The 27,538-nt window shown below is 50.7% G+C and overlaps 2 protein-coding genes across 2 annotated transcripts; one reads left to right on the top strand and one right to left on the bottom strand.

Annotated features, from left to right (window-relative positions):
- Nucleotides 1–276: 276 nt before the first annotated feature.
- On the bottom strand, nucleotides 277–2,952 carry SMAC4_06422 (uncharacterized protein). Its single transcript, XM_024655831.2, has 5 exons — nucleotides 2,933–2,952; nucleotides 2,476–2,817; nucleotides 2,019–2,265; nucleotides 1,300–1,950; nucleotides 277–1,206 (listed from the first exon to the last, which is right to left on the bottom strand). Exons 2-5 carry the CDS (start codon nucleotides 2,601–2,603, stop codon nucleotides 793–795), a joined length of 1,440 nt encoding a protein of 479 aa, XP_024511656.1. The 5' UTR covers nucleotides 2,604–2,817; nucleotides 2,933–2,952; the 3' UTR covers nucleotides 277–792.
- Nucleotides 2,953–16,105: 13,153 nt separating this feature from the next.
- SMAC4_06421 (uncharacterized protein) lies at nucleotides 16,106–20,197 on the top strand. The gene is made up of 3 exons (XM_003344718.2): nucleotides 16,106–16,732; nucleotides 16,899–17,048; nucleotides 17,292–20,197. Exons 1-3 carry the CDS (start codon nucleotides 16,719–16,721, stop codon nucleotides 19,528–19,530), a joined length of 2,403 nt encoding a protein of 800 aa, XP_003344766.1. The 5' UTR covers nucleotides 16,106–16,718; the 3' UTR covers nucleotides 19,531–20,197.
- The last annotated feature ends 7,341 nt before the right edge of the window (nucleotides 20,198–27,538 follow it).

Genomic DNA, 27,538 nt, shown 5'->3' with positions numbered 1-27,538 from the left:
GGTGGTGAAAAAGAAATTTCTTGAGAATGAAAGCAAAGGAGAGAAGGAGAAAGCGTAGTGGTTTTTTGACACATTGATTGATTGATTGATTGATTGATTGATTGATTGATGTTGCAACGTTTTTATTTTTGTACGTCTAGCAATTTTACTATTATGGAAAGTAATGGAATATGAACAGGGTCATTACGGTTTAGAGAAAGACGATAGGGCGATGACGGCAACCTCCTCATGGCAGTACAGCTACAGCCAGATATTCTCGTGATTTCAGATAAAACGTGTTTGCACAAGCTCTCTCTCTCTTGCTCGCGTACGTAACCACTCAACTAATTACGACGCTCTACATAGGTGTGTACACATGTGTGTACCGTTCTGTTATAGGCAAACCTGTATATCTCATCTAGTCCGTCCTCAAAGATAGGTAGTTTAACAGCTCCCCCAATCGGGGACTAGCCTTGAACCCAAAAAGAGCGCCTCTGTTGTTCCAGTTTAAAAGATAGATAGTGACTCCAAAAAAAGACCGTTTCATCCATACATCCATCCCTCCCTCGAAAAACAAAGCGAGACCGATGAAAAGTGAAGAAATCTAAGGAACAGAGCTTCCAATGCATCGACGACGTCGCCCCCTTCTATACCAAAGCACACATATAACCAATCATACAACCCTTCTCTCCCTCCTTCAAAGCATACACACATCCCATTCCAATCCTAGACCATGCTAGACTCTAGCGCGCTCTCTCTTTCTCCATCTCTCTCTTCCTCAGCCGGTCTTGATAAACGACCTCCATCCAACACTTACTCCGCAACCTTGGCCACATCCGCGACCTTGGCAGCCTCCTTAACTTGATCCTCGTCAAGAATCCCATCCATACTCCAATCCCCTACCTGCGCCCTCTTGAGCACCTCCCGTCCCTTCTCCGTCAGTGCCGGTTTACCGGCCTTATCGGTCGCCGTCACGAAGAAGACCGGCTGCCAGCTTTCCCCCTTCCGCTCTCTTTCGCGGGCCTTTTCTCTCTGAGCCTCCTCGAGCTCCTGCTTGAGCGTGGTGGCGCGAGAAAATTGCCTGGCGTGAATCGCTTCCGTCACTTTGCCCCAGAGGGTGAGAGACTCGTTGGGCAGTTGCTGCTCGGTGGGAGGGAGGACCTTGGGGGCCACGTTGAGGGGGGCGATGTCGATTATGGTTACTTGTTGATCGGCGGGGTGGGAGTCCTGTGGGTTGCGCAAGGGGGTGTTAGTATATATGTATGGTGGGATGGGGGGGAGGTGAGGATACGTTAGAGGTAAGTGATGATAACAACTTACCAAAGGCTTGGGGCCAACTGTGAAAACCACCTTCTCCTTCCAAGGACCACCGAGACGCACCAGGATATCCACCACCGGTACATCCTTGATCTGCATCTTGTCGTCGTTTTCAGGATCGTACTTGAAAATGATGCCCTCGACCTTGTTCGTGGTCCGGCCCAGCCATCCATCGTCGTAGTAGCGGAGAATGGCCTTGAGCTTCGTCTCCGGGCAGGTGACGTAGGCCATATCGCCGACCGTCACGCTTAGCGCACCACGGAGAATACCGCCAAGGTGAGCGGGAGGGTGTGTCAGCTGGTATGTCTCGTGGTTTCTCCTCTCAAGCGTGATGAAAATTCCGAGGTTGTGCTCGCCAGGCATCACCTTGACCGAGGTGCCGGTGAACTTGGCTGTGATCTGGTCGAATCCCTTGGCGTGAATGCCCTTCTCTGGGCAGTCGACGTAGAATGCGCTGACGGGAGGGTGGTGAGACGTTTGCTCAGTCAGGTACGAGATCCGGACGGGCTTCGAGGGTTTTGGGTTCGTGGCGGGAACGGATACTGTCGAGGCGGCGCGGGAGCTGCCGGATTTGACGCTCGATGGCCGGCTGATGGCGTCCTCTAGAGCCTTGGTGTTGATCCTTGGGGCATCATCTTCGGTTTCCCAGTTACACTACGGACGCTCTCCAGTCAGCCGAGCTATCCCTCAATTTGCCACCCTCCAATGGCTGGAAAACCTACCCTGAAGAACTCCCCCAAACAAGAGTTATATGGCTTGCAAGGCTTCCCCTTTGCATATTTCAAATCCTTAGTGAACCAGAACCGCAGCACCTCCAGCATGCGGTCGACCGGCTCGTCCGCGGTGCCAATGGCAACAAAGGCGTTCGGCGCATCGAGATAGTTCCAGTATTCGAGGTTGGGTGTCGGCTCGAGGAGCTGCGATGGAAGAGAGAAGCGTACGGAAGCGAGATCTGCGACACCAATGAACCTAGGTCGGGGAACATACGAGGTCAGTTAACTGTATCGTCGTACGTGTGTCTTATACCGAAGGCCGCCAAGACACTGCTTTGGGCAATGACACCAGGATTGCCGATGCTCGGCTTGCGCATCCGCAATCTTTTCACATGACGGCAAGCAGCGCTTTGCGACTCTTGGAGGTCCGAAGCTTTCCCCATGCGCGTGTCTGGTGATTACTCACTTTCTCATGATACCGAGAAAGGTCGATAGCTTGTTTCCATCGCTCGGATGCTCCTCCACTACGGGAGCACTGCCATCAGCGGGTGCGGCAGCGGGAGCTGGCGACCTGCCCGTGAATGCGGAAAACATGCTGTGATCTTTCCCAATCAAAGAGTTTCCTCTGCTTGTTGAGACTTGGTGATAATGGATTCGGGCTTCGTTTTCAGGTCCGACAACGGACTAGTCTCGTTCAATGGAGCGGCTGCGTAGAATGGGCGAGATGGACCTTCGGTTTTGACTCGGGTGCTGTCGCGAAGAGGTTTGGAGGAGGTAAATTGGCAATCGGTGAGAACGTTGCTATGCGCTTTTGATAAAAATAAAAGATGTCAGCTGTCTGGAGTCAATGGACCGAGGATAGTGCAAGAAGGTAGAAGGCAGGTAGAAGGTACAATGCGCTCGAGAACAAGAGAGAAACACGCCTCGTTTCGATCGGTCGTGGTGACAAGTTGTTGGAGTTCAGAAGTCAGGGTTCCGCCACCGGTATTCTTTTGGTTTTAGCGGTGCAGTAATAAGAGAAGAATCATGACCAAAAAAAGGTCCAATACAAGCAAGCACCTCGACCGTGATTCAACCGTCTGGATAGGATGGTCTGCGGTTGGCCTGACTTTAGGGGCGGTCGATGGGGGACTGGACAGCACGTCGACCAATGCGCTGACGTCCTGTGCTGTTACTAGATAAGCGATAAGACAGGCGAGACAGGGGTGATCTCGCTAGCCGATAGCGATGACCCCAACTTTTCCAGAGCCTCGACTGCACTCCAGGTCTCTCTCCTGGTCTCACAGGGGTCAAGCACCGGGAAACCAGACACACTCTTTCAATGGGACAAGCCTGAAGCGGTCAACAATCACCTTTTTAATCCATCCAATGGTTTTTGTTGAGTTTCCGTGTGGATGACGAGTATCTTTACTGCTTCCCTTCACCGTCTATTATCGCCTTTTCCTACCCCTATCTTGCCGGACGGTGAGCTAGCGAAAAGGAGGTGGTATATAGTGACCTCATACCATGGAGCCTTCCTTTCACATGAAGTCAATCGGATTATGGACTCGGGCTACAAATGAAGCATCTTCTTCGACTGTCGAGAGCTCTCTCACAAACGATTCCTCTCATCGTTGATCAAACAGCCAGTCGTTTGACCACAAGCTAGGATCAGCCTCATCAGTGGCAGGTGCCCGGTTGGTTGGTGGTCATGTTCATCACAAGGTCAGTTACATCCGACGAACCTCATTATGGGACGGCTGAAACAGTTGATATTGAGCACGTGCATATCGCGGATCATCTGTGAGGACTCTTATAAGAATGCTACTGTGTTGAAATACACCAGTTGCTCCGTGTATGGGCATCAATTGGACGTTGTCTTGATCACATCCATGAGTGACTGCGAAGGCTCAAACTTCTTGGCTGTGTGAGGTTGACTTAAATATATCTTCTCGGCCGTACAGTGGCAATCCTCGACACGCCATCCATTATAAGATACCGCATGCTCCCGCCGTCGACTACCAATATCAGGAGAGCAGCATTGCCTTCGTCGCAAGCTCTTCGTCCCAGCTGGTATCCATGATCGAATGGGTTTCTTGAACATCAGCCCTGGGACTCGGAGACGGAATCCAACAGCAGTCTGCTTCTGCTAGAGTCCAGAACCTGTAAGGCTATCTGATATTCGCTCACGCGCTTCCCATCAGCTCAACCACAGTCTACTCTGTTCGTTCCTTAGAAAGCATGTCCGACTTCTGTCTCTAGCAATAGGTATTCCATAGTGTCATATCATCTTTTCTTTTGCTCCCACTCTCCTATAACCCCTTTCTTCCCATTCATGTTCGTCGAATTGTTGGCTTTGACCTCCAGCTCTTCATATGTTCTCCATAACCTCATCAACATCATCGATCACTCTATCCTCAGGCACACAGAGCATGTTGATGATCAAAATACTTACCATCAATCCCAGCCGGCGTAACCCCTGGACTCTATAACCCGCGATTGGGTCTGGTAGCTCAAGCAAACCCGCACCACAACCATCGCCATGTAACCGCCCGTTATCGGCTTGTGGGTTTGTCTCAAAAATCCCCCTCGGAGCAGGTTGGTTGCCGTAGTAAATCGTAACACAGAAGACTGGACGAATTGAATGCCCGGTCTACAGACCGACCGAGCGGGGCCAAGGGGGCTGAAGAAAAGGAAGGACCTAGAGGTAAAGAGTGGACCCTTCATCTGCGAATAGAGGCCATCTGGGGTCTTTCCATTGCTCTCTGCGTGCTCTTTGCCTTCAGCAGCATCGTCTGCGTTGAACAAGAAGCACCATGGAACAGGCCAAACCTTGTGAGTTTGTCATCTCAAGCGACGAACCACACAAAAGGACAGGGGCAATGGTATGGAAGGAGCGAAGAGAAGACAGAGTATGGGGCAAACATAAGAGGAAGGAACAGAAACACGGAAGGAGCAACCACGAAATGGCAAAGTTCTCATTTCAGAGGAGAGTCTTCACGAACAAATCGGGAAAGGTGCGGGAAGTATGAAATACCCAAGCAGCTTTCACCACGTACATGCAGTTTTAGTCTCGCCAACGACCAACTCAGAAACGAAGGAAACAACAGATTGACATGCTGCCGATGCAGTTGGCGCTGACAATGGCGATGAAACATGAGAGGGACCCAGCAATAAAAGAGACCTGCTAGCACCCAAAAGACCAAGAATGGGTGTAGTCGACAAACAGGCATGCCGTCCATCCCGTCCCTTTCATAGAACCTCAACCTTCATGCTAAACACTCGGCCTTACCACGCCTGTTGCTGGAAATAGCTGACCACCGGCTGAGTACGTCGAATAATAAACCCCAGAAGGTCCGAGATTTGGCACAATCTTTCATAAAGTCCGGTACCTCGAGCCTGGAGACGGAGACGGAACTGCTGAAAATCTTGTAGGCGGCGTCTTCGGGCCTCATCGCCACCAGACCGGGGCGTGTCAATTCCACATCCCACATTGGAATATGATGTGGATTTGTGATCCTATAATACCATCCTGGTTTGTTTGTAATTAGCGAGAGTCTTGGACGTTACCATACCAGTTACAGCATTTATCAACGAGTGTCCCAGCCATTTATTTCCCCGAGTCTAAGAATATCCTTAGTGCGTTTTCGTACGAAGCTAAACGGACAAACCAGGGCTGGAGTGCACACACCTCACGAAAGTTTGTTAGGAAGCCAATTTCATGAGATTGAGCACTGGTTGTGTGGACTCTTCCGTTCCTAAAGTTTGATGTACGGCAGAAATTGAGAGAGACCGCAAGCCCCTCCATACCCCATCACCCAGGACGGCCAGGAAAGTCACGGGACACAAAGCTGACCAAGCCAGTCCAGTTGATGAACACAGGTAGGTACCAATGTGTTGGAGATAACCCCGTCCTCTGAACCACACTCCAGGTGTCAGAGGCGCAGTCTTTTTACCCCCAATTCAACAACTGCAAAGCACACACAGCGTGCATGGACGGACCGACGGGATCGAGTGAAAATCTCCGCTCCCAAGGATCGCGGACGTTAGGTACCAACAAAGTTTCTTCGGTTCACATGGGAGTCTGAGTTTCTAAAAGAGGCGTGTGAACAACACTTAGGACAGCATATCGCATCAGAAGGGAAAAGCGCATCAAATACCTAGGTATACGGGTTTATGCTGAGTTGACTTAAGCTGAGCCGGCTGCCGAATCCCTCGGGCAGTATTGATCGCGAAGCTTAGGTATGGCGAATACTTCCGCCGCCACAAGACTTGAATTTTGGTCAACCTCAACAAGTTCCGTAGAAGTCGAAGCTTTGTGAAAGTTGGCTATTTGTAAGTATATGTTATATCAAGTACCCGGAGATTATACCATGCACGCACTGACACTCATGTTTAGGTAAGGCTTGGGTTGACTGAACAAGTAGGGAGCTCCCACGGGTCACGGGTAGGCAACCCGGAGACGGAGATTGTTCCTACATGGTTAAGGTATTCATGAACTGATGAGATATGTTATACTCATGCGATTCAACGTCATTGCATCACTCGATCTTCATGTCATGAGGCTCTCACGAGTTGTGAGATTCACAAAATGAGACGTGAAACCAGAGCATCTGATATCATTTTATTGCAAACTAGGTCGTATACATACCGTAGAGGTAGGAAGCGCGGGAAAACCCGGCAATTATGTAAAACGAAAGACATGTGACAAGTTGAGCCATCAAAGGCAGAGTATCCAGGGTCTTTCCGAAAGTTCACCCGCAGGTCAAGTGCAAGTTAGCAGGTGAGACGACGGGCACACAGAATGACGGTGTCAACAGGCGTAGAGGTAGTCTGATGGTGACAAATTGTCGCAGCTACACTGAGCGGGCTCGTGAACTTTTCCAACGGCGTGATCAAGCGCTTGTCACATTTGAGCCAAAAATTGACTTAAATTCCTCAGTTCATACCTCGATCCATCATCTATGGACTCGTCATCAAAAGCATTTCGACGAACTCAAACCACATAACGCGGAGAGTGTGGGAAGAAGGGGGAACGCACTACAGTCTCTGCGTGTGTTTGCGATATCCTTCACGCAGAGACACGACCTCGAGACATCCCCGAAGATATTGTGACTGGTTCTCTCTTCTCTTTTTTTTTCTTTTTCCTTCTTCCGAGATGAGGCCGTCACTCGAAATTCGACAGTCAAAAGTCGACATCCGCATTCTTGATAATAGGGACACTCACGGTGGCTCAGATGCAGAGAGAAACGCTTGACAGGAGCTATAACAGTCGCTTCATAATTGTCTACGTATGACTTCCGAACGGACACTTTCAAGACCGAAGTGCCATTCTGAATCTCCCGGGTTCTGCGGTGTTTGAATGTGTCATTTTTGTACTGCGGTCCGTAGTCACTCGACAGTCGACAGTTTGGAAGGCTATCCTCGCCGATGGATGACACCACGCGGTAAAAGCGTCTTAGTGAACCGGAGTTCGGTCAAACAAACCGGTGAAGGGCTTGTGATCATCAAGGCTTATCACACTTGATCTTCTTGTGGAGTGGATTTTGGAAGACATGCCAGTGAAATGTCAATGGTACTGTACAATATCTCTACGTAAATCATGTACTGTCTGTCAGTTTTCGTCACCGTCTAAGAGGTATGCACAAGTAAGCCACTGCGAGAGCCGCCAACTGGAAGTCCGTTGTATGTATGTATTGAAACGCTTCATAAAATGTGCTGCCATGCCGTCACCTTTCAAGAGTACCTACATAGTGTAGTATGTATGTACATGCGGTGGTAGTGTAGTGTAGTGGCAGACATGCCGCAGACAAGAAACCGCAAATGGCAAAGTGGAGAAAGTTTCCCATGTCAAGAACACCAGATCGAATGGGAAAGTTTGCAAAGAAAAAGATGGGAAAGTGGTTTGACCACACAGCACACACCAGAAAAAAATGTTGCCGAGCCGGGCAACCACTCAGCGATAGAGATTTTCACGGCAAAAAAGAGGGAGGGAAAGAAAACCCAGATCTGCTCCTCCATTCCGAGTGTCGATCACCGCCCGTTCTTGGCCCTAAAAATAGGACCCGGTTCCCGGCCTCGCAGAGTGCAGACTCGCCAAAGACGAACGAGAACACAGAGTCCCAACGGGATGGACACTTGTGAAGTGCAGTTATGTGCAGGTCTGCAATGTACACCGCACGCATGGTTGAGGGATAAAATGACATTGTGCTTTATTATGCATATTGTATCGTGGCTTCTGCAAGTCAGTTCGCTTGGTTGACTTTCAGCAATGTGTTATCGGTGTCGAAGATGGAGACACTTGTCGTCGTCGATTACTGAAGAGTGGTGTGATGTGAGTGTTGATCTTTTTCCCAGCGAAACCTTATCGACATTGATGGACAAAGCCACACTTGCAGCCTCCTGATGAAAGAGGTAAAAGTAGCCGTTAAGGCATTCCTGATGGAGGGCACCATACGGCTTTAATCAGCAGCAAAGATGTGGAAGGCGATACCCCTCGAAGGCGACGTAGAATGAAGAGGTACTCGTAGGTCACGACTTCCGTAAAGACGGATGGGAAGATGAACCAGCAAGTAAACCTGCGAAGCATAGCGTATCAACGACCCTCAGTCTCGTCGTCACTCTCGTGCGATATTCTGGATGCCTCGGACATGGGTCGAGCGTCGACGATATCGTTCGTGACTTGACCGACAAGGTGTCGTATTGGGAACATGTTGTCCGAATTTTCACTCCGAAATATGGGGAAATTACTTCTCCAATTCTGTAAGGGGCCTGTCATCCCATGTGCTGCAGAAAACAGCAGCCGAATCCGTCCGATCTCGATTTCGATGGATGATGGTCTCGGGCCGGTATGTTACTGCCACTGTGTCCTGGGCTTTCCGAGCCTGTGGGAACAACAGGCAGACAGGGGACGGCTGGTGAAATCTCCATGCAACAAATAGTCTGGTTTGCGAAGAGATGAGAAGGGATTCGCTATGGACCCGTAAATTGCAAAGACGCAACAGTCCACGCGAGTGATTCCCAATGCTCCTTCTCGTCCGTAATCCATACTCATACTGTACGTAGCGCTAACATCTAGGGTTCCGCGCGCGAGGGGTTTGAGATTCCAATATCCGTTACCGGTAATGTAACCCTTCATAATAATGCCCGTTTTACCCCGTGATCAGAGGACGGCGGACCGTGTTACAGCCCAGAGTTCGATACCAATGTAAACGGCACCCGAAGACCCGACTGGTGAGTATGTAACGTCTCTTTTACACAGTGACTGACTGAGTGACTGAAATGGGAAAGAGATCGCGGTAAGGCTGACCAGATGGGTCCAGCCGTGCTTCTGCTGGTCCTGATGCTTTACGAACGTGTCGCAGACGTGGTTCCTTCAACCTCGAAATTCTGTGGATCGAATTTAGGGATTTTAAGCGGCCAAGGAACGATATATGTACATCGCATAGATGAAATGAGGAGAGCATCACAGACCGAGAGTGATACTTCAGCTCTAACCGAACTTAAAGGAGGACGAGCATCGTGCCATGTCAGTGGTTGGGCCTAACCTCCCCGACCGACAAGTACATGAAGTGGACACATTGATAGACGGATAGAGATCGAACATGGCAAAAGAGAAAAGAGCATTGTGAATGAGAATCGACCAATCACAAGCCTGCGGGAGCTTGTTCCGGACAAGTTGCGAGGAACATAAGTCTTTCACACAGGCACGCAAGTGGAAGGCGGCCCGTGCGCTTTGAAGCTGTGGGCCACTTGGAGTTGGGATTGTCGTCCTCGTGGGTGTTTCCCTTCGCGGCTTCTCGGATGGACGGGCTTGAAACGGGGTGGTGATAAGAGCCGATTCGCAAGATGTGACAGATGGTGAAAGATGTGCGCCTGTCTGTGGCCCGCGTGCCCCATTCTCAGGCCGTCGTGCAACATCGCACCAAGACAAAATTGTGCGCGCGCGGGTCGTAGAAAGCTGTACGTGTACGAGTAGGTACCCTGATCGGCAACGAAAAAGCCCAAAGAGCCAATCACGCCGTGAGTGTGTACACTCCAGCGCGCTTCCCTTGTGTGAAGTTGTCACTTTTGAATCAATCAGCAGTTGTGGGTGAGATGGAGCGTCTGAAAGGAGGGGAAGGGACGAGGCCTCGAGCTTACGCGGCGTCGACTTGTTGCGGGCCACATGCAGGTGGGACACAGTTACACTTCATGGACCGTACTGTACGCCAATTTCCACCCAGGGCAGCTGCCCTTGTGAGATGCCATTCCCAATTCGCTTAAAGCCCCAAGCCCAGTGCAGGTGCGAACTCATGCACCTGGCGCTATTGTCACCATGACGTCATATGCTCAAGCCCACACGGCCCCGAATGGCTTCGGAAAAGGCGGTAAACTTCACCTGTCAAAGGCGTGCCGTTCTCAGCGCGATGCCATTTTTAGGAAGCCAAAGGGGGATGTCCAAATAGCCAAGTTTACACTAAAGCATAAGTACAGAAATATCTTCAAGCGGCGGGAACCAAACACAAGAGGAAAAGGCGATGCTTAACACGTCTGAATCACGGCATGTGCCACTGTCAGACAACAAATTTGGTGCGCGAGGCTAACGTAGGTACTGGACCCGTGCCTGGCGCGGCCTGAGAGACGGGATGACATTCGGCAGTGTGAAGCCGTCGCGACTCAGAGAGATCGCATTCGAAACGTTCAGTTGACATTGGGCCCAGAGGAGCGGAATGGAAACTTTGGATCGGCAAAAATCTGCCGCAATTACCCCTAACCCGAAAAGAATTACAACAACTGCGCTACCAATCCCCAGCTGCGCGTCAGTCGAGAATGACGTCAGTCACGCAGCCACATTTAGCCCAGAGCGAATAAAAGGGCCCCATTTCAAGCCGCGGCTACGGTATCAGGCGGTACTGCTGCCGCCTCAAAAGGTTCCTTCCTGTCTTTCGGGTCTGGTTCACTCTCGACGACCCTCCCAAGAGTCCCAACCTCTCAGCGCGATGCGGGGCAAAAGGACATAAACGACCGTTCTGAAACGATTGTTTTATTACGGTAAACCAAACTTTACACTGCAGTGCGCTCCCTTCGCTTCCCCGTGGCCGGTCTTGCGGGGTGACAACCAGACGGCAAGCGGGCATTTCGGGCTGCACTGCTCTTTTATGCGCCAAGCGATGGCGCCAAAGGTCACACACATTTTGGGGAAAAGTCACACCTTTTTTTTAATTTTTTACGCTCTCTCTCTTTCATTTTTGGGATCTTTTCTTTTTCTCGGTCCACTACTCTAATGCAATGGGTGAGATGCCGTGATTTCTTCGCTGCCACGTAGCGATGCCTGAGGAGGTTTAGCGGGCCACTTTGTTTTCACACAACTGCAACTGCAGAGCGCAGTTGGCACCTAGAGCACCCCAGACCGGAGGAAAGCGGGCCTCCCCCAATCGGGCCCCTCTCGCATCCCACACCTACTCGGAATGTCCACTCACTTGGCGTTTTTATCCAGCGGAGACGAGCGGAGAAGGAAATTTCGATTCTGGAGAACCATGACGTCATGAATTCGGTGCGAGGCTGACCACAATGAACCCGGTGATTGGGATCGCGAAATGGAGGGACGCCATTTTCTGCACACACCATTCTTTTGTACCCGAGCTGGGCGCCGGCCGGCCGACCGACTGACCGATCCCTCCTGAACAGGACCCTCCCGAGAACCGACCGCGTCAGCCGGCCCATGGCAAGTCGGGCGCTTTGTGGAACTCGGCTCCAGACGGGGCTGGCTTGTCCGTAAGAACGGGAGGACTGAGCAGAAATCTCGGTATGTCAAAATCGCGGGAATCGCTGGGCCTGCTCGGGGTTCATCTCATTAGACCCTACCTGCAGTAACCTTGTACGAGCTTGCCGCCCCTCACCGGCGCGAACCCTTTCTTGCGCTTCAAGCATTGTGCCGTCCGAAACATGGTATTTTTCTGTTGCTGTTGGTTATGCCTTTTTCCCTATAGAAATCTCTCGTAAGCTTGCCCATGTCTCGGTAGTATCGTGGTGACGGCCAAATCCACCAGGTGTGCAGCTCTGACAGCAAAACAAAAACGTGAGCGAATCCGAGGGAGTCGTGAAAGTCTGTCTGATTCAGTTGTCCGAACGGCGTGGGTAGATCGGTAGATATATCGAGATGCTGATATGCTACATGGAGGGGGTGTTGAATTTTGCCGGTGGATGCGAGATTGACTACTATTGGGACGGTAAGGTATCCAATCTCTGACCCGAGTACAAAACGTTCTGGAAGCAAGACACTGATCGTAGATTTTCAACGTTTTGCGCACGGTCGTTTAATCTCCCATCCTTCATTCTGTCCCAGCTCACAGGCATTGTTGCTTTTGCTCCGGCCGAGAGGGTCGCTCCCGTTTCCAGATTTCGCATTTCGGTGACAGAAGACTTCCAGAACCGCCTGCGACTTAGACGGGCCAAGATCGACGCTCGTCCCGAACACGGGTCTTTGCCAAGACGATTCTCAATGCTTCCCCTGATACAGCCCCTGGTTATCAGGATTATCTTGTTGCTTCTGGCGGCCCAATGTCGAAGAATGGAAACCATAGTAAATGTGGCTTGAGACGGCACATGTGCGACGAGAGGAATGAGGAATAGTGACCCCCCACCCTGCACAAAGAAATGATCATCTCTCCTCCCGTTGAGTGCTAAGAAAAAAAATCAATTGTACCATTGATCCCCAATCACTCAATGAGGCCTTTTGGCTTTGCAAACGGTCGACTTGCGTAATTGTAGTGTGATTTCGGTAAAAGTCCCGGACCCCGGCATATTCCCCGTGGAAAAGAGGGGAAAGGGGAGACGGCGGGCTAAGAAAAAAAATAACGCCTGTGACGTCATTGAGTTTTTGTCGATTTTGTCGTGGTGCCCGTTGTGGATGCCCATCTCCGCTGGGCTTGTCTGTTTTGGGCATTCAACCGCTTAGCCTACCCCCTGGGATCCGACAACCCCCTGCGCTGGGAAATGTGGACATCGGACCAGGGCCTATTGATTGTTGACTCTTCGGGCCTTTGAGAACTCACGGTGTGTGTGTTGTACGGTTCCAACGGTGCATCGACGATGGCGGAGGGAAATTTCGGGGGCATCTCGCTAGGGTCTTTTTCCGTCCGCAAGCAAATCCCGACTTACGGAGGCCGGAGGGAGCAGCTTTACAGATATCGGCTGCTGTGCCGCCACACTGACAGACGTCGTTGTTGTTGTTGCCCGTGGCGGCTGCTGTGTGAGTGTGTGTTGGTTGGGCGGGCTCAGCCTCTCGAGAGCATCGCGGGGTCTAGATTCGGGATCCAGATATCGCGGTAGGCTGAGCCGCCGAGGGATATGGGATTTTGGGAGATCGGAGAAGGCCATCCAGTCGTCGCGGTTTGTACAAGGTGGTGCATGCGGAGAGATAGCAAAGCCAGACGACATCTGTGGCGACAGCTTTCAAGCCACAGGGTCCGGACTGATCTCAAGGGACACTTCAAGGGACACTTCAAGGGACACTTCAAGGGACACTTCAAGGGACTTCGCCGGACCAATCTTTGCGTGCCTGCATTCAATCGGGATCGACAGTCGAACAGACGGAGATGACTGGAACCCAGAGGGTCCAGCACAGCCACGGATTTGCAACGGTTCATCGACCATCAAAAGTTGGGCTTCCGTGAGAATGTATCGATACATGCATCCCGAAGAGACGGACGGGATATCAGACGGCGGCTCAGTGCCCGCAACTAAGGTACTGTAGGCCACACTGCTACAGTACTGTGCTCAATACACGAGTCAATGACTCTAATCCTCAGGCAGTTGTTCGATTCCAGACAAAACGAAACCCCTTTGGATTTACTGCTGCCTCCCGAATTAGAACTTCATCACATGTTCCCCAGGGTCTTTCTCACCGCCGAAATGCGTTCCGTCGTCGATGTGTGGTGAAGCCTTTTTTTCACTGCAGTGATTTCGTTGGCATTTGCCGTGACAGGCTGACGGTTAGAGGCGCCTGGTCTCCACTGGAGTGTCCTTGAACGGTGTGGGGACCAGAGAGTGGATGAGTTGTGGTAACCCCTCCTTTAGCAATTTCGGCCTGTGCCGGTAGCGTTTCGGTGCCCAACGCCCATCGAAATTTGTTAACGACCATCGGGGCATCAGCTAAGGTAACGGACGACTCATATCACAAAGACGAGGATGCGGGTCGATTATGCACGTGCGTGATCAATAACACCACCCAAATCTCAGCTTCAATATTTTACTCATGATCATGCAAAACGCTCCGGGGGCCACTCACTGTATATATCAGTGTTGTAAACGAAACTATAAGCAAACTACAGTTTATATGACCAACTCGAACCACATGATATAGGGTGGCTCGAGAAGACAGACACTGCGTACGGACGTATTCAGGCTCTTATATATCCCTACGCAACATGCGAAACAGCGAAAGACTATCGGTAGCCGAAATATTCCCGCTATGTGCTCGGGCAGAAAGGTTAATCCATATTCACCAAATGCTTATGATGCTTCATTATCTAGACACTATAGAAACCGTCTTCGTGTCATCCACATGCTCACTTCAAAAAATCCCAGGAGAAACCAGCAGATGGGTAATTGCTGGAAGCATCTGAAGCATCGCCCGTTGAGTCGTAGTCGTAGTCGCCGCATAACAACACACAGCTCTTTGGCAACACGTGTATGCAGTCAAGGTGCCAGACCCCATGTCCGACTCTTGTGTTCAAACAGAGGAGCGAGCCAACTGTCACACCCAGCAAAGAAAGAAAGAAAACGCCCCAAAGATATCGACCAAAATCAACCATCCAATTCTACACTTTACACTACCATGCATTGGACTTATGGATGTCCCGTGGTGGGGGGAGGTTGCTTGGCCCCCTCAACCCGTCCATCCGTCTTTCTGTGCTCCGCGAGGGTCGTTGTCCGTCGGTCGAGTCAGCCACCAGACAGACCCCCGTTGGCTCCCACAGCTCCCTTCAGACCATCGCATTACTTCTTCTTTGAGCGAGAGCGAGAGCGGAGAGGAGTGATTTTGTCATTTCTTTTATCTTTTCCTTTGTGCTACAGGTTCCGTCATATACTGGCGGCTCGCCCACTGGGCGATTCGATTACAAGTGTTGGGCCGCGTTTACGCTATGGGCAACACATGATTTACATTGGCAATAGGCCTCGGTTTGCCCTCGGATTAATGGTTTTGGTGGACAATTAGGGCACTGTTCTTAATTTTGTATGCTAGACTCACCGGTGCGGCACGTCTCATGCCCTACGGGAGGCGGAAGTAGACGTTAAAAATAACAACAACAACAAAAAAAAAAGCATTACTTCTTCTTTGGGCTTAGCGGAGGTGTGAATGTGCGTGTGAAAGCGACTGATGGGAACGGACTGATGAAAATGGGACCGGTCTCGAGAGAGCCTGACCCCGTTCCTGTCCGTTCACACATCGGTCACCCTCCGTCGCTCGACCGAGTTTCTTTCACTCCAGTCCTGTTCTGGTGGCTACTACCAGATGCTCCTTCCGAGTCGAATCGCCTTTGGTGTCCTGTGCTTCTCTTGGCTTCCTGTCCTTGTAACGTACAGTAATTCGCCTTCTACCTGTAGGCGGCCTCTCAAAGTTTATCACGACCTCGATGCAAACTTGACCGTTGTCGTTTTTATAACTATCTCTACGATATTTTAAGAAAGACAGAGGGGTATTGTGTTTTGTGCAAAGAGAAACGGCTCCTGTCGGTCTCAGTCCGCTGACTACAAGAGTAAGGTACCTTACTTACCAATTACTGTATATGCACTGTACTGTACCGTAACAAGCCCCGGTACCCCTCTGGCCTGTGATCGTAGCATCTCCATCCTGGCAGGTACCTCCGCTACTGATTCCACAGAGACGTACGGTAGGGTACCCACACACAACCCCTGGGCTTTAATTGATGGTTGGGAATGCATTAGCGGCTGCTGCGTGTTGGGGGTACCATACAGTGTACGGGACGACGAACTCGAGGGCACCTAGCTGAGATGGAAGAAAGGGAAGTGAAGTCCTCGTCTCAGCTTCTCAGTTCATGTATGGGAGGTAGAGGTATATACAGGGCATGCTCGGCCGGCCACACACCCGCTCGCGCCAGCCATGAGGTGCGGAACAAACTCTTAGTCGCAATAAACGAAGAAGGAACCGACCGACCGATCAAAAATTTCCCTTGCCCTCCCATCGCTTCCTTCTCCCTTCCACTTCTCTGGCGCATCTGCCGTTTCTCTCTTTTTGACTCTTTTCCGTCTGCTTAGTTGCGCTGCCTCTCGTTTTCGCAACAGAAAAGGTGCACTTACTTCTGCGACCTGCTTGCCCGACGCCGACGCATCAACCAGGAGCACATCTCTTTTTTTCGGCATCCCCCCCGTCTTTGCTCGCGCGCGACACGCCCACCGCAGCAGCACCGCACCTAGTCGAGTTGCGGATTCGCCTGAAGCTTCACATTTGATACCCGCAGCCTGCGTGCATTGCGACTTCCAAATCTGCTTGCTTGTCTTTGCATACTTTTGGCATTTGTCTCGCTTTTCCACGCGAGTTGACGACGACGACCGGCATAGCGGAGCTTTTACCGGATCCCGATCCGGCTGGAGGTACAACCGTGCCTGGACCCATACGTCGACTTTGGGCACATACATACCCTGAGCCAACATTTCGGTGTTCGAAGAAAGAAAGGGCTACGAGTCTCACCCGTTGCGAGAGCCTAGTTAACCCGTTAAGCAACCATGTTTTCCCAACGGTAAGTACCTCTGGCTTGCGGGTTTTTTGTGGGAGTCTTTCTTTTTTCTTTCTGTTTCTAAAAGTTGGAGTGGTTCTTTCTGCCCGGGCCTGGCACCCGCGCTTCCAATTTCCTGCTTGTCTACTCTCAACCTTGGCCGATTTTCTGACAACTTTTTGCTTCACAGAACAAGTGCGCGAAAGCCAGCAGATGAGCTGCTGGCGACCTTCAGGCATCAATTCCCTGAAGTAGCTGCCGCCACATCTTCCGGGCCCGCAGCGCCTGCCCGAACCGCAACCACCGGTCAAGCTGGCATTGCCGTCACGGCCGCAGAAAGGTGGGTGATTCTTTTCCCCTCCAGATAATCGTTCCCGTTGCGTCACAGCTGCTGGTCCGGGTGTTTCATCCTTGGCTCGGATGAAATAAGCTTAAAACAAGCACCTCCCGGACTTTGCGGAAGCTCGCATTTGTCATGACCTTTAGCACCGGCAGCCGTCGGGCGGCCCGGTCATGCCCTGCGATTCCATATCGCCCGTCTAGATTCCCTGGGTTGGGTTTGACTAATTGTGGTAATATTTAGAGCCCAAAGCCTAGGCCATGACCCTTTCCGTGATCAGGACCCAACTCCCCGGGCCACGAACGAGCAGTGGAGGTTCACCCCGTCTGCCCTAGACGCCAGCCAGTTTACCTTCTCGCAATTCGGCGCCGGCCATCATGGTGGCTTATATACCCCTACTCCGGGTGGAACCAACACCATCTACCACCCCACGGCCGGAGATCTCCATACTCCGACGCTCGGCCTAGGAATGGGCTTGGGTACGCCGCTGTCGATGCCCACCGCCGACGGATCTCTGCATCACGGGCCAGCGCATATGGAATTGGGTGGATTCCACCATGGCTTTCCCCAGTTTCCCCATTATAACGCCTTTATTCAAGCCGCGCCAGCCCAGCCGTCCTATGCACCCTCGATTTTGATTCACCAAGACTCGGGCTTCGAAACAATGGATCAGGACGACTCACCCATCAACTCCGATCTGACTGATGAAAGGATGGGCAGCATCGATGGCAGCTTCCGCCAACAATCTCCAATGGTGGGCTTCCAAAGGCAATTCGGCATGGGGCCCATTTCCATGCAGCTACCGCCATCAGCCGAGAGATTCCGTTTTCACACGACACTCAACGCACCGACGGCCATGATCAAATCCTCGGACGAAATCCCCGTGACCTATCTTAATAAGGGCCAGGCCTACTCTCTGGCTATCGTCGATACCGCGGCCCAGGGACCCATCATCCCCGGGACTCGGTATCGTACATTCGTCAGGGTGTCTTTTGAAGAAGAGCAGCAGCGCCAGAAGCCCGGTATGTGCTGGAGCTTGTGGAAAGAGGGTCGCGGCACCAATGAAGCACACCAAAGAGGAGGAAAGTTGCAAGCCGTTGAATTTGTCGAGGCTAGCCAGCCAGCAGAGGGTGACGATAAAAGGACGCGTATCGAACTGGAGAGGGCTTCGTTTGACGGGTTCTCGGTCATCTGGACCCCCGGCGTCAACGGTTCCCTCGATTGCAATATCGCCGTCCGCTTCAACTTCCTTTCCACTGACTTCAGCCACTCCAAGGGTGTCAAAGGCATTCCCGTAAGACTCTGCGCAAAGACGCAACCGTATCTCCTAAATTCCCCCCAGTCACCAAACACCAACGACGGAGCCGAGGTTTGCTACTGCAAAGTCAAGTTGTTCCGCGATCACGGTGCTGAGCGCAAGCTGGCTAACGACGTTGCGCATGTACGAAAGACTGTTGAGAAACTTAAGCAACAAATCCAGCAAGCCGAGAGCGGCATCAAGGACTTCGGCAAGAGGAAGAGACCGGGGGTGGCGCAGATGAAGAGTCAGAGCAGCCACCGCCCTGGAAAAATCCAAAAACACAAGCGGACATGGTCCATGTCATCTGCTAGTTCCGCTGGAGGCGGCCCTCGTGTACAGGCCGAAGAGGACCTGAACGTAAAGCTACAAAGCTACCAGGATATGTTCAACAGCACCCGCCCTATCAGTGTCCTATACCTCCGTGGTGAGGAGCTTGACGACCCCGACCTGCATCCCGTGGTTCTTCCTGGGGACCAGTCTCAGTCCCTCGACCTTACCAAGATGGAGTCCAAAGAAGACATTGCTTGGCGCAGTGAGCGGAGCTCTGTTGCTGGATCTTCTCTTGTCTCGCCATCTCTAAGCTCGATCTCGGTTGCTTCGCAGATGTCCGTCAGCGGATCAAAGCCAAACTGGGGGCCGGAACTTCACAGACTCAACTCGGGCGATGCTTCTAGGGGACTGTCCGGCCAGCCAATCAAAGTCAAACAGATCACGGATGATGCTGGGAACATGTCGGGCTGGTTAGAGTCCTTAGATGTCGACGCGGGTTACCGTCCTCCCCCAGAAAGGGCGACCAAGCCCGTAGCCTGTTTCTACATCGCTCTTGTAGATCCTGGTAACCCGCAAGGCCAGGAAACGTATCGCGCGGTCTACCTCATGCAACGGAGCTTGCATGACTTTGTCGTGCGTATTTCGCAGAAATGGAACCTGGACCCGAGCAGCATCATCCGTACCACTCACGTTCTCCCGCGCGGCATTGAAGTAGCAATGGACGATGACGTTATTCAGGAGCTCCCAGAAGGCCAAGATATGAAGCTCGAGATCCACGAAGTCAATGGAAACAACTCTGGTGTCAAGCGTGAGTGGGAGATGGCCGTCGATGGCCCTGAAGCCGAGCTAGCATCACCAGCAACCACCAACAACAGCCTGCAGACAGCATACGAGTTGCGACTATTGTACTAAGATAAACATTGCAAGCCCTGGGAAGGACATGGATCATTCTCCAAGGTTTGTCTTGTTCCACTATGGTAGGTGTCAAACCTATCACTGAATGATCAATACAAGCCACAACATATGGTACACGACTGGCGATAGGGTAAACACGACGTTATGGGAAACTAGGCAAATAGACAGCGATTGGCTATTATGGTTCGGGAATGGCAGGTCTTTAGAAGGCTAGGGTCGGGTTTTGTCTGTCTGTTTGTCTTGTCTGGGCGGGTTTTTCGGGGCGCCAACCAAAAAAAGCGGCGTGGGCACATGCATAGACACATGAGTCTCGTGTCAATGGGGTAGGGGGTTTTGCTATGTGCTGTTTGGCGTTGATACTTGATGGGTCTTTTTTTCTATTCTTCTCCTTCCTGTTCGAGATACCATGACCCATGACGGTCACAGTTCCTTTTCTGCGTCCTTTGTTCGCTTCTTCTCTTTTGTACAACTAGCCTGCCAAGTCAGCAGGCAGAGCCAGGAGTAACAGAAGGATGGGGCTTACAGGGCGGTTTGGTTGACTGGATACGGGTTATTTTTTTACACTATCGGTTTGGATAAACCCCCTTAGTACTTGTGTTTATCTTCACTTCTTGGGTATTTCTGGCCATTGCCCTTCTTCCAATATTGGACAGCCAAATACACACTTCTTGAACATACCTCTCGCATTCCCAGGGTGCCAATCGTATTTACTGTTTGGCCCTGGGGTCATATTGTGTCCTTCCAACGATTGATAACCAACCCTGTGTGGGTCGCAAAGCCAACGTAGCGCGCGCCTTGACGGCATGAAAGCAGCATCATTTACAACCCAATAGGACAAGACCTCCCCATTTTCATGCTGTTTGAGCTTGGGTAGCAGCAACGCTGACATTCAGCCGCAAGTGTCTTCCTGAGAGCGAGAAAGGTCGTCCAGGGTCCAGGTGGCGAACAACCGTTTTCGAAAGCAGTCTTTCTTGCAAAGTCATTGGACAAAAGGCTCATGCGGCTCGATCGGGAGTAATAGCACCCGGAATGAAGGCCGAGTCTGAAATTTATACACTACTGTAAATGAATTCAGTCAGCGGGTAGTTCTACTGTGTACTCCGCGCCGAACCGCCAGCCCGTGACAGCCATGGCAACGGGGGAAGGCTAACGGCCACGTCGTCGACGGTTGCCCCTACTCCCAACTACTCACACGGACACCTCATTTCCAGCCCACACACACCTCCAGGATCCCCTCGACATTCACCAGATCCATGGACAGAAAGTAGGTACCGAAATAGTCAAGTCCCGTGATGATAGCACTGGCTCCGGCGGAAGAGGATCTTAGTCCCAAGATTAAACGAAACGAAGCGGCGGCCATAATCCTTCAACGATTAGTTTCCACTCGGTTAAGAGGTGGAGAGGATCCGTAAGACCATGACGGCACGGGATAAGCAACAGATGACGTGGCTTGAAAGCGTTGGCTCGTTGTTACCAAGGGCTCAGGGGGGTTGGGTTCCTGCAATCTTACGGCGTGGGTGACACTCTCCTCAAACTCACTAACCTCTTAAGATAATATGTATAGGAGATGGTTTTGTTGACGGACCGTTTCCACCGGTTGGTACCTTTGGACGTTGGAAGAGACCAAAGCCATCATTTTTTTCTTCCTTCTCGGATACACGCACGGATATCAGGGAGATACATCATGGGTGTGAAATGATATCCAAGAAGCCCCGACTCCTTTTCCACGAACACATGACTGGGTGCCTGTCATGACTACCAACCTACCAACGTACCGAGGCCACAATAGAGTGTAGTGTACCCTGTGTACTTTACATGGTGGTAATAAAGGGAGACAGGAGCCAACAACAACCACGGTTACATTCCGTGCCAACACCTCACCCACCCGTCCGTGCCATTCATTCATAGGTAGGTATGCGGAGATGAGAAGGATCGTTTTGGGCAATATTCCCCTGAGAGGTGCAGAGCAGTTCATCCTATCGAGATGGGTGAGGGAGCCTTTGTCCGGCTTGGTTCGATGAGTGTCCCTTTCCAACTCTGCCCCTCTACAGGCACTACCCCAATAAGGCGAGAGAAATCCGTTGTGGATAACGGAAATCTCTGATTTCGATCACCACACTTGTTGTCCTGGTGGCCCATCAGCCCACAACGGAGCGTTGCTTCTATAAGTACACCACACAAGTTATGCTGATGCTCCCTGGTAGGCATCATATCCTGGCTCCAATCCCCGGGAGACGGCGTATGGAAGGGGAAGAAGAGGCAGGGTACGAGGAGACAATTCCCCGGCAAATACGGTCCCCCGGTCCTGCCCCCGGATTCGACTCGGAGATTGAACTTCCAAGCCAAGTGGATGAGCCGAGGACTGATGCAATTTTGGCCATTGCTATTGAGTGGCTGGGAAGTAACGATGGTAGAGTAACGGAAAGAAGGACTGACGTTCTGAACTGATGAGGCGCATGCAATGAGGCGCGCGCAACAATGAACAAGTGTGGCGATTCACCCTCTACGAAATGCGATTGGACAATTCGGCTTACACGCACTTTCCCTTTCATCGAACATTGGCGCATCGCACTTTTTCTTGTGACCACTGCACAGCAAACAGAAAAAAGAGAAATGCCCCGCTATGTGCGAAGATCAGTTTCCTCAAAGCGCTGGAATCCGATCTTTCTTTGGAATTGTCGTTAGTCAATCGCCACCTTTGATAAAGCTCTCCATTTTGCACAAGCACCATACAGAATGAAGGAATCTTTTGACAGTGTGTCGGTACCGTTTCGGCATTTCTTTTTTCTTTCCTTCTTGTCCTTCTTTGTGACTTTCTAATAAAAAAGGATAGGCCATCACCAAGACGATCTTTTCTACACTACCGCTGTCGATCCTACACGTGTCTCGGTTCGAATATCCTCAGAGGACCTTGAACCGTGCTTTGCGTGCCTGACTTGCACTACGCTACTAGAGCAGTGATGGTCGGTGGGGGAGGCGACAAACTTTTGAAGTTACATGACCGCGCCACGACTACCCCTCGGTACATTAACATATGCGGAATGATGCACACGAAATCTCACTAGCTACGGGTTTGTCTTTGTCCCCTCCCTTCTTCCTTCGTCCATCTGTCCCCAGCCACAGTTCTCAATATGTCTATCTTCTCGGGTACTAACCATGTTGCTATATCAGTTCAGGCTGCCAGGCGAATGCTAGTACGACAACCCCAATGGACGTACGGTACGCGTGTCTATGGCGGATACAACAGACCTTCTAGGAAAATGATCGATAAGGTCGAACTGTGGCTGGGTCAGGTCTTTCTGTACGGGACTGACACCCGAGATAGTCGTCAGCAGATCGATGTCCGTCACCAGCCATTCCTACCCTGAACTCGTCAGTCGCTCTCGTCCCATCCTACCAGACGGCAACTATAACCGAACGAACCTCCCACAGTACACTACATGAGGAGATCGTTTTGAATCGATCAACATCAGACAGGAGGCCTCTGAATCTGCAATCGGACTGTGGGGGAAAAGGGAGGCGTCTGTTGTCTTACAACAATGGCCATCCAGTTCCAGACCGTCTGGTTATCCGGAGCGAACAGGCAGTTTTGTCTCTGTTTTTGGTCGTACGAAGGTTTGTCCGCGTGGGGAATTCTGGAGAAGATGTCGTTGGAGGGTGCGGAGGCATGCACAATGGCACACTGCTGTGGCTTGTGGCTGTGTCCTGTCTCACTTTCGCCTCCTCTATCTAAGAGTCGAGTCCTCCACCATCTGATAACGTACGAGTTACTTCAGGCCTAGGCATGCTGATTCCCATGACCTATCTCGTTCTCGTCCTATGTCAGACGCCATACACTACCGAACCGCATATAACAGCAATGCAAAACGGAAGCAGGCCACCGGCATCACATCGCATTACACATGCCCCTTGGGCGTTGTTCGACATCGGCCACTGCATGGGCCACCATTGTCTCATAGCTCGCGAATGGAAGGACGGAAGTTTAAAAGTTTCATGAACGCGGACGACGGATACCGACTTCGCCGTCGGAGCTGGCATCAACATGTCTTGGTCTATCTCGAGATGGCCCGTCCCGTTCTGTTTTACCGTCTGCACTTTTCCGACAAAGCCGAATCCGAACCTCTCCCACACGCAGGCTGCATACAATGGACCCTGAAGATACCAATTTCAGTTTTTTCACCTCCTTCCAGCCCGTCGGCCGGGGTCAGATGTGATACGGGAAGAAGCGTCTGCAGTGTGGTGCAGTGCAGGTTAGGGGGAGGTAAGCAGGCCGATACACTCCTGGTCGTGCAGTAGCGGAGGGGAGGTAGAGCAGGGGGAAGTTCTCCAAGTGGAAGTACCGATTGCGTCGACATCTCTCACACACCTCCCGCAATCCCTTTTCCCCCGCTTCCCGTTTGACGAGGGTTATGAAGAAGGCTTGATGTACTAGTACAAGCTCGACTTGCCCCCCTCAGCCCTTCTGCCCTCTCGGCCTTTTGCCACATTTCACTCGCCACACTTTGCCGACGATCATATCCCGATCGAGTACGCGCGGGTTGAACAGGTGAGCCCAACCGTTAGGGTTGTGCAGTACCGTATGAGCATGTCCTGTGGTATGCAGTTACGGTTACGGTCACAGTGGTCCTCATGATTCAAGACTGCCGTGGAAAGGAAGAGGGGAGGGGGGTCTGTCTGGTCTGCAATGGGAGGTCTGCCTCCGTTTTTCCACCTGGTGCGCTAGGAAACATGGCAAATATTTTATTCTTTCACCTTCCCGTATCTCTACCGTATCTTTTATTGCGTCCACGCACACTATGTACATCCATCACACTCGTCCTGTGAGGTACATACATGAAGGCACGCACGCATACAGTATACTTCCTCCCGACCACATGGAATTATTATCCTAACCACGAGGGATAGCAAACCACAGCCGCTCCCCTGCAGATTCCGAACTCCCAGGTTGTTCCCTTGTCCATCCGATCTGGCACATGGGACACATGGGCAGCGGGTTGACGATCACACGATGCCCAAGTGGTTTCAGAGCTATACGTATACTGTAGAGTAGGTAGATGATCTGATTGTATATTACGACGGGACCCCGAGGCGCAACGCTATAGTTGCAGTGTATGTTGTTTCAAGAACCGAGTCTACCTAGTAGCCAACCCAAACCAGCGTGACTATTCTTTTTACATCCCAGAATTGTCCCTGGACTGCGTAGTGTCTTGATGACAGCCTGCCGAAGCCAAATCTCATGATCGGAATCGTCCCTTCGACAAGCTGTCATGCAAGTTCAAAACAAAAAAGAGGAAAAGTTCCTCACCGATTCAGTCTTTTCCCAACGTTCGACATTCAGCCACCAAAGCAACTTGTAGTTGATAGGATAAGAAACGCGAAACGCATCACGCATCACCATCGTAAACGACCACCTCGGCAATCTTCCGACACACATCACACAACGCAAAACACCACAACACATCACAACACATCACAACACCGTGAGCCTAGTCACAAAACGGATACCTGCATCTAGAGGTCCGCCACGTGTGTTTCTAAAACTGTATCGCGTACCTGCGCCAATCGTCCTGTCCTTCATTGCCGCCGCCGTTCTTCGCTTTTCACATTGCCGCCCTGGACGCCCTTGAAATTTTGGCGGGGACGGTTCTCCTACGGTATCTCTACAGTCCTACAACAAGTCCTATGGTAGAAGGTCAGTATAACGCTGCCTACCGGTACATACTGCTGGTCGCCAAACGGCCCACGACCACGGTCCACGGTGGCTAGGTTGGCTAGGTAGGCTCGGAAGCGAGTGTCTCGGATTCTGTAAGTTTTTGTCTTAAGTGGTTATATTGGCTTTTTTGGTCTCTGTTCATGGGTCCATATGCATGTACGTTGATGGTTCAAACCTAAAGTCTCGGAAATGAGGAACGGGGAACTGCATTTTCCGAGACGGGCGGTTCCCGACTGAAAAAAAGAACCCAAGCAAGGGAACGAATGGAATAGACGGAGCAGGAGAAGTGGGAGACTGATTGTTCCGCCCGTCGCAGTATCAAGTGTCAAACTATCACGAGAATCCTTACCATGGTGTTTTTTTTGGTGTTTTGGTGTTTTGGTCGCCAAAGTTGGACGTGTGGTTGGTTGGGACGAGTGACGTCATGACCGTTGAGACTCTCATGCCATGGATGTGCCAAGCCTTGGATGCCAAGCCGCATGGCATGGACCAAAGCAGGTACGCTGAATGATAGAGCACTAACAATCGCGCGCAGTGTCTTGAAGACAGGATGGATAATGGTGCATCACGACTACAGAAAGGTACCATGCGGTTCATGAACGAGCAAGTATGCAAAACAATATTGCATAGCACAAACATATAGGTAAACGGCTTTGTAATAGTGTATATGATATCTGTACCATAATACCACTGTAATTCCTTAATGACAATTGTTTTGCTGTTGTCATTGTTGCTGTGCTGTTGTTGCATATGTGCAAAGTAGGACCAAGTAGGCAGGGATCACAAAGTGAAAGTACCGTATAATCTCTAGAGATTGAGGTTTGGGTAAACACTGCTCCTGTGCAGGTGTAAGGGGTTCAGCATAGTTGACACAGATGCTGGCCAAAAGAATCGATAAGATTCTACGAAGAGAGAAGAGGAGAAAGGGACGCCCTCTGGGCAGTCTGGCCGGCTGTCCTAAAGAAGAGACGTGCGCGCGCACAGGCCAATGCTGCCGGCCGCGAGAGTGGAACACTCGCCTGGCAAGATTGCCAAGCATTTCAGCCACGGGCACTAGCCCTATGACAGCAGGTATGTCCTAAATCTATATGAATATGTGCTTTTTTTTGCCTGGATAAAACGGTGGGAGATATACCTACAAAGCTCAAGGTAGTGTAAACTCCATTTTTCTAGGGCCTTGTTTTTCTCTCTATTTTTTTTTCACTCTGTACAATCATCTCTTGCAAAGCACCCTCGTAATCTATCTATAGTAGCCACAACTAAATAGAAGTTAATTCTGGGTACTGTTAATTTCGTTTGTGAGTAAATAAATTTATAGTATTGAAGCTCTCTTTCTCTTTTTCTCTCTTTTATTAACTAGCTTACTTTTTTTTTACAAATATAATAAATGATTACTTAAAGTAATAATAATTTGTTGAATACGCTAATTACGTTATTGTTTCGCAAATATCCATATTTCTCAGCTATCTAGAAGGTTTAACCTTTATAAATATAGATAAAAGAGTCTACTATATTTAGATTCGTAATGGAAGCGGTTAGAAAATCAAAACCAAAGTTAGATTTAAGGGCATTAATATTATAAGGCTGGTATCACAACGGTGGCAGACTAGTACACTAACCAGACTATGTCTTTACAAAAGGATATTGTAAGGGTTCTACGAGGTATACACACAAGTAGACCTTGGTGAAAGTGATAATATTCGACAAAGAGGAAAAGGGAAGTCTGTGCCAGTATGGCACGGAGCTTACAGCTAAATACACAAGAGAGGTGCGTATATCGAAGGTGCTAGAAACGCCAAGGTCGAAAATGTGGTTCGTGCGGCATACCCCAGGAGTGCACCCAGTCAGAAGGCAGGCCTGGCTTTCATAGAGTTCAAGCCAGGCAAACACCCCTAGGCGCCAGCCCCATGACAGATATAAGTAACCAAAGCTGGCAGTTTGATCGCTCAAGTGGTCTTATATAGTTGCGACGGATGATCAGGCCGTCACAATTCATAGGTTTGGCTGTCACTGGTTGTCGCTTGTAGTCTGGGTATAAAGCTCAGCTCTGACATCGAGCCTTCTCTTTTGGGATTTCTTCCCTCTTCAGCTTCTTATTCTTAGTCCAAGTTAATCAAATCGTACACAATGTGCCCTCCGGTTACGCTGTGACAGAAGGCGGTTACGACTAGTAGAACCAACGCATATATCTTAATTCACAATGTCATCGTTTCATAACTTCCTTTTCTTCTTTACAATTAATATTACTTTGATTTGTATCTCCTAGTCTTACAGTCGTATCTCTTGTAGGAG

The sequence above is a fragment of the Sordaria macrospora genome, chromosome 6 (genome assembly GCF_033870435.1).
Source record: "Sordaria macrospora chromosome 6, complete sequence".
Lineage (NCBI taxonomy): Eukaryota > Fungi > Ascomycota > Sordariomycetes > Sordariales > Sordariaceae > Sordaria > Sordaria macrospora.
This window is presented reverse-complemented; position numbering and strand designations above follow the sequence as displayed.

Coding starts and splice junctions, on each gene's coding strand:
- SMAC4_06422 (XM_024655831.2), bottom strand. CDS start 2,603: ATGTTTTCCGCATTCACGGGCAGGTCGCCAGCTCCCGCTGCCGCACCC. Junction 1,951..2,018: donor GTTTGGGGGAGTTCTTCAGG/GTAGGTTTTCCA, acceptor GAGCGTCCGTAG/TGTAACTGGGAAACCGAAGA. Junction 1,207..1,299: donor CAGTTGGCCCCAAGCCTTTG/GTAAGTTGTTAT, acceptor CGCAACCCACAG/GACTCCCACCCCGCCGATCA.
- SMAC4_06421 (XM_003344718.2), top strand. Junction 17,049..17,291: donor GCCGTCACGGCCGCAGAAAG/GTGGGTGATTCT, acceptor GGTAATATTTAG/AGCCCAAAGCCTAGGCCATG.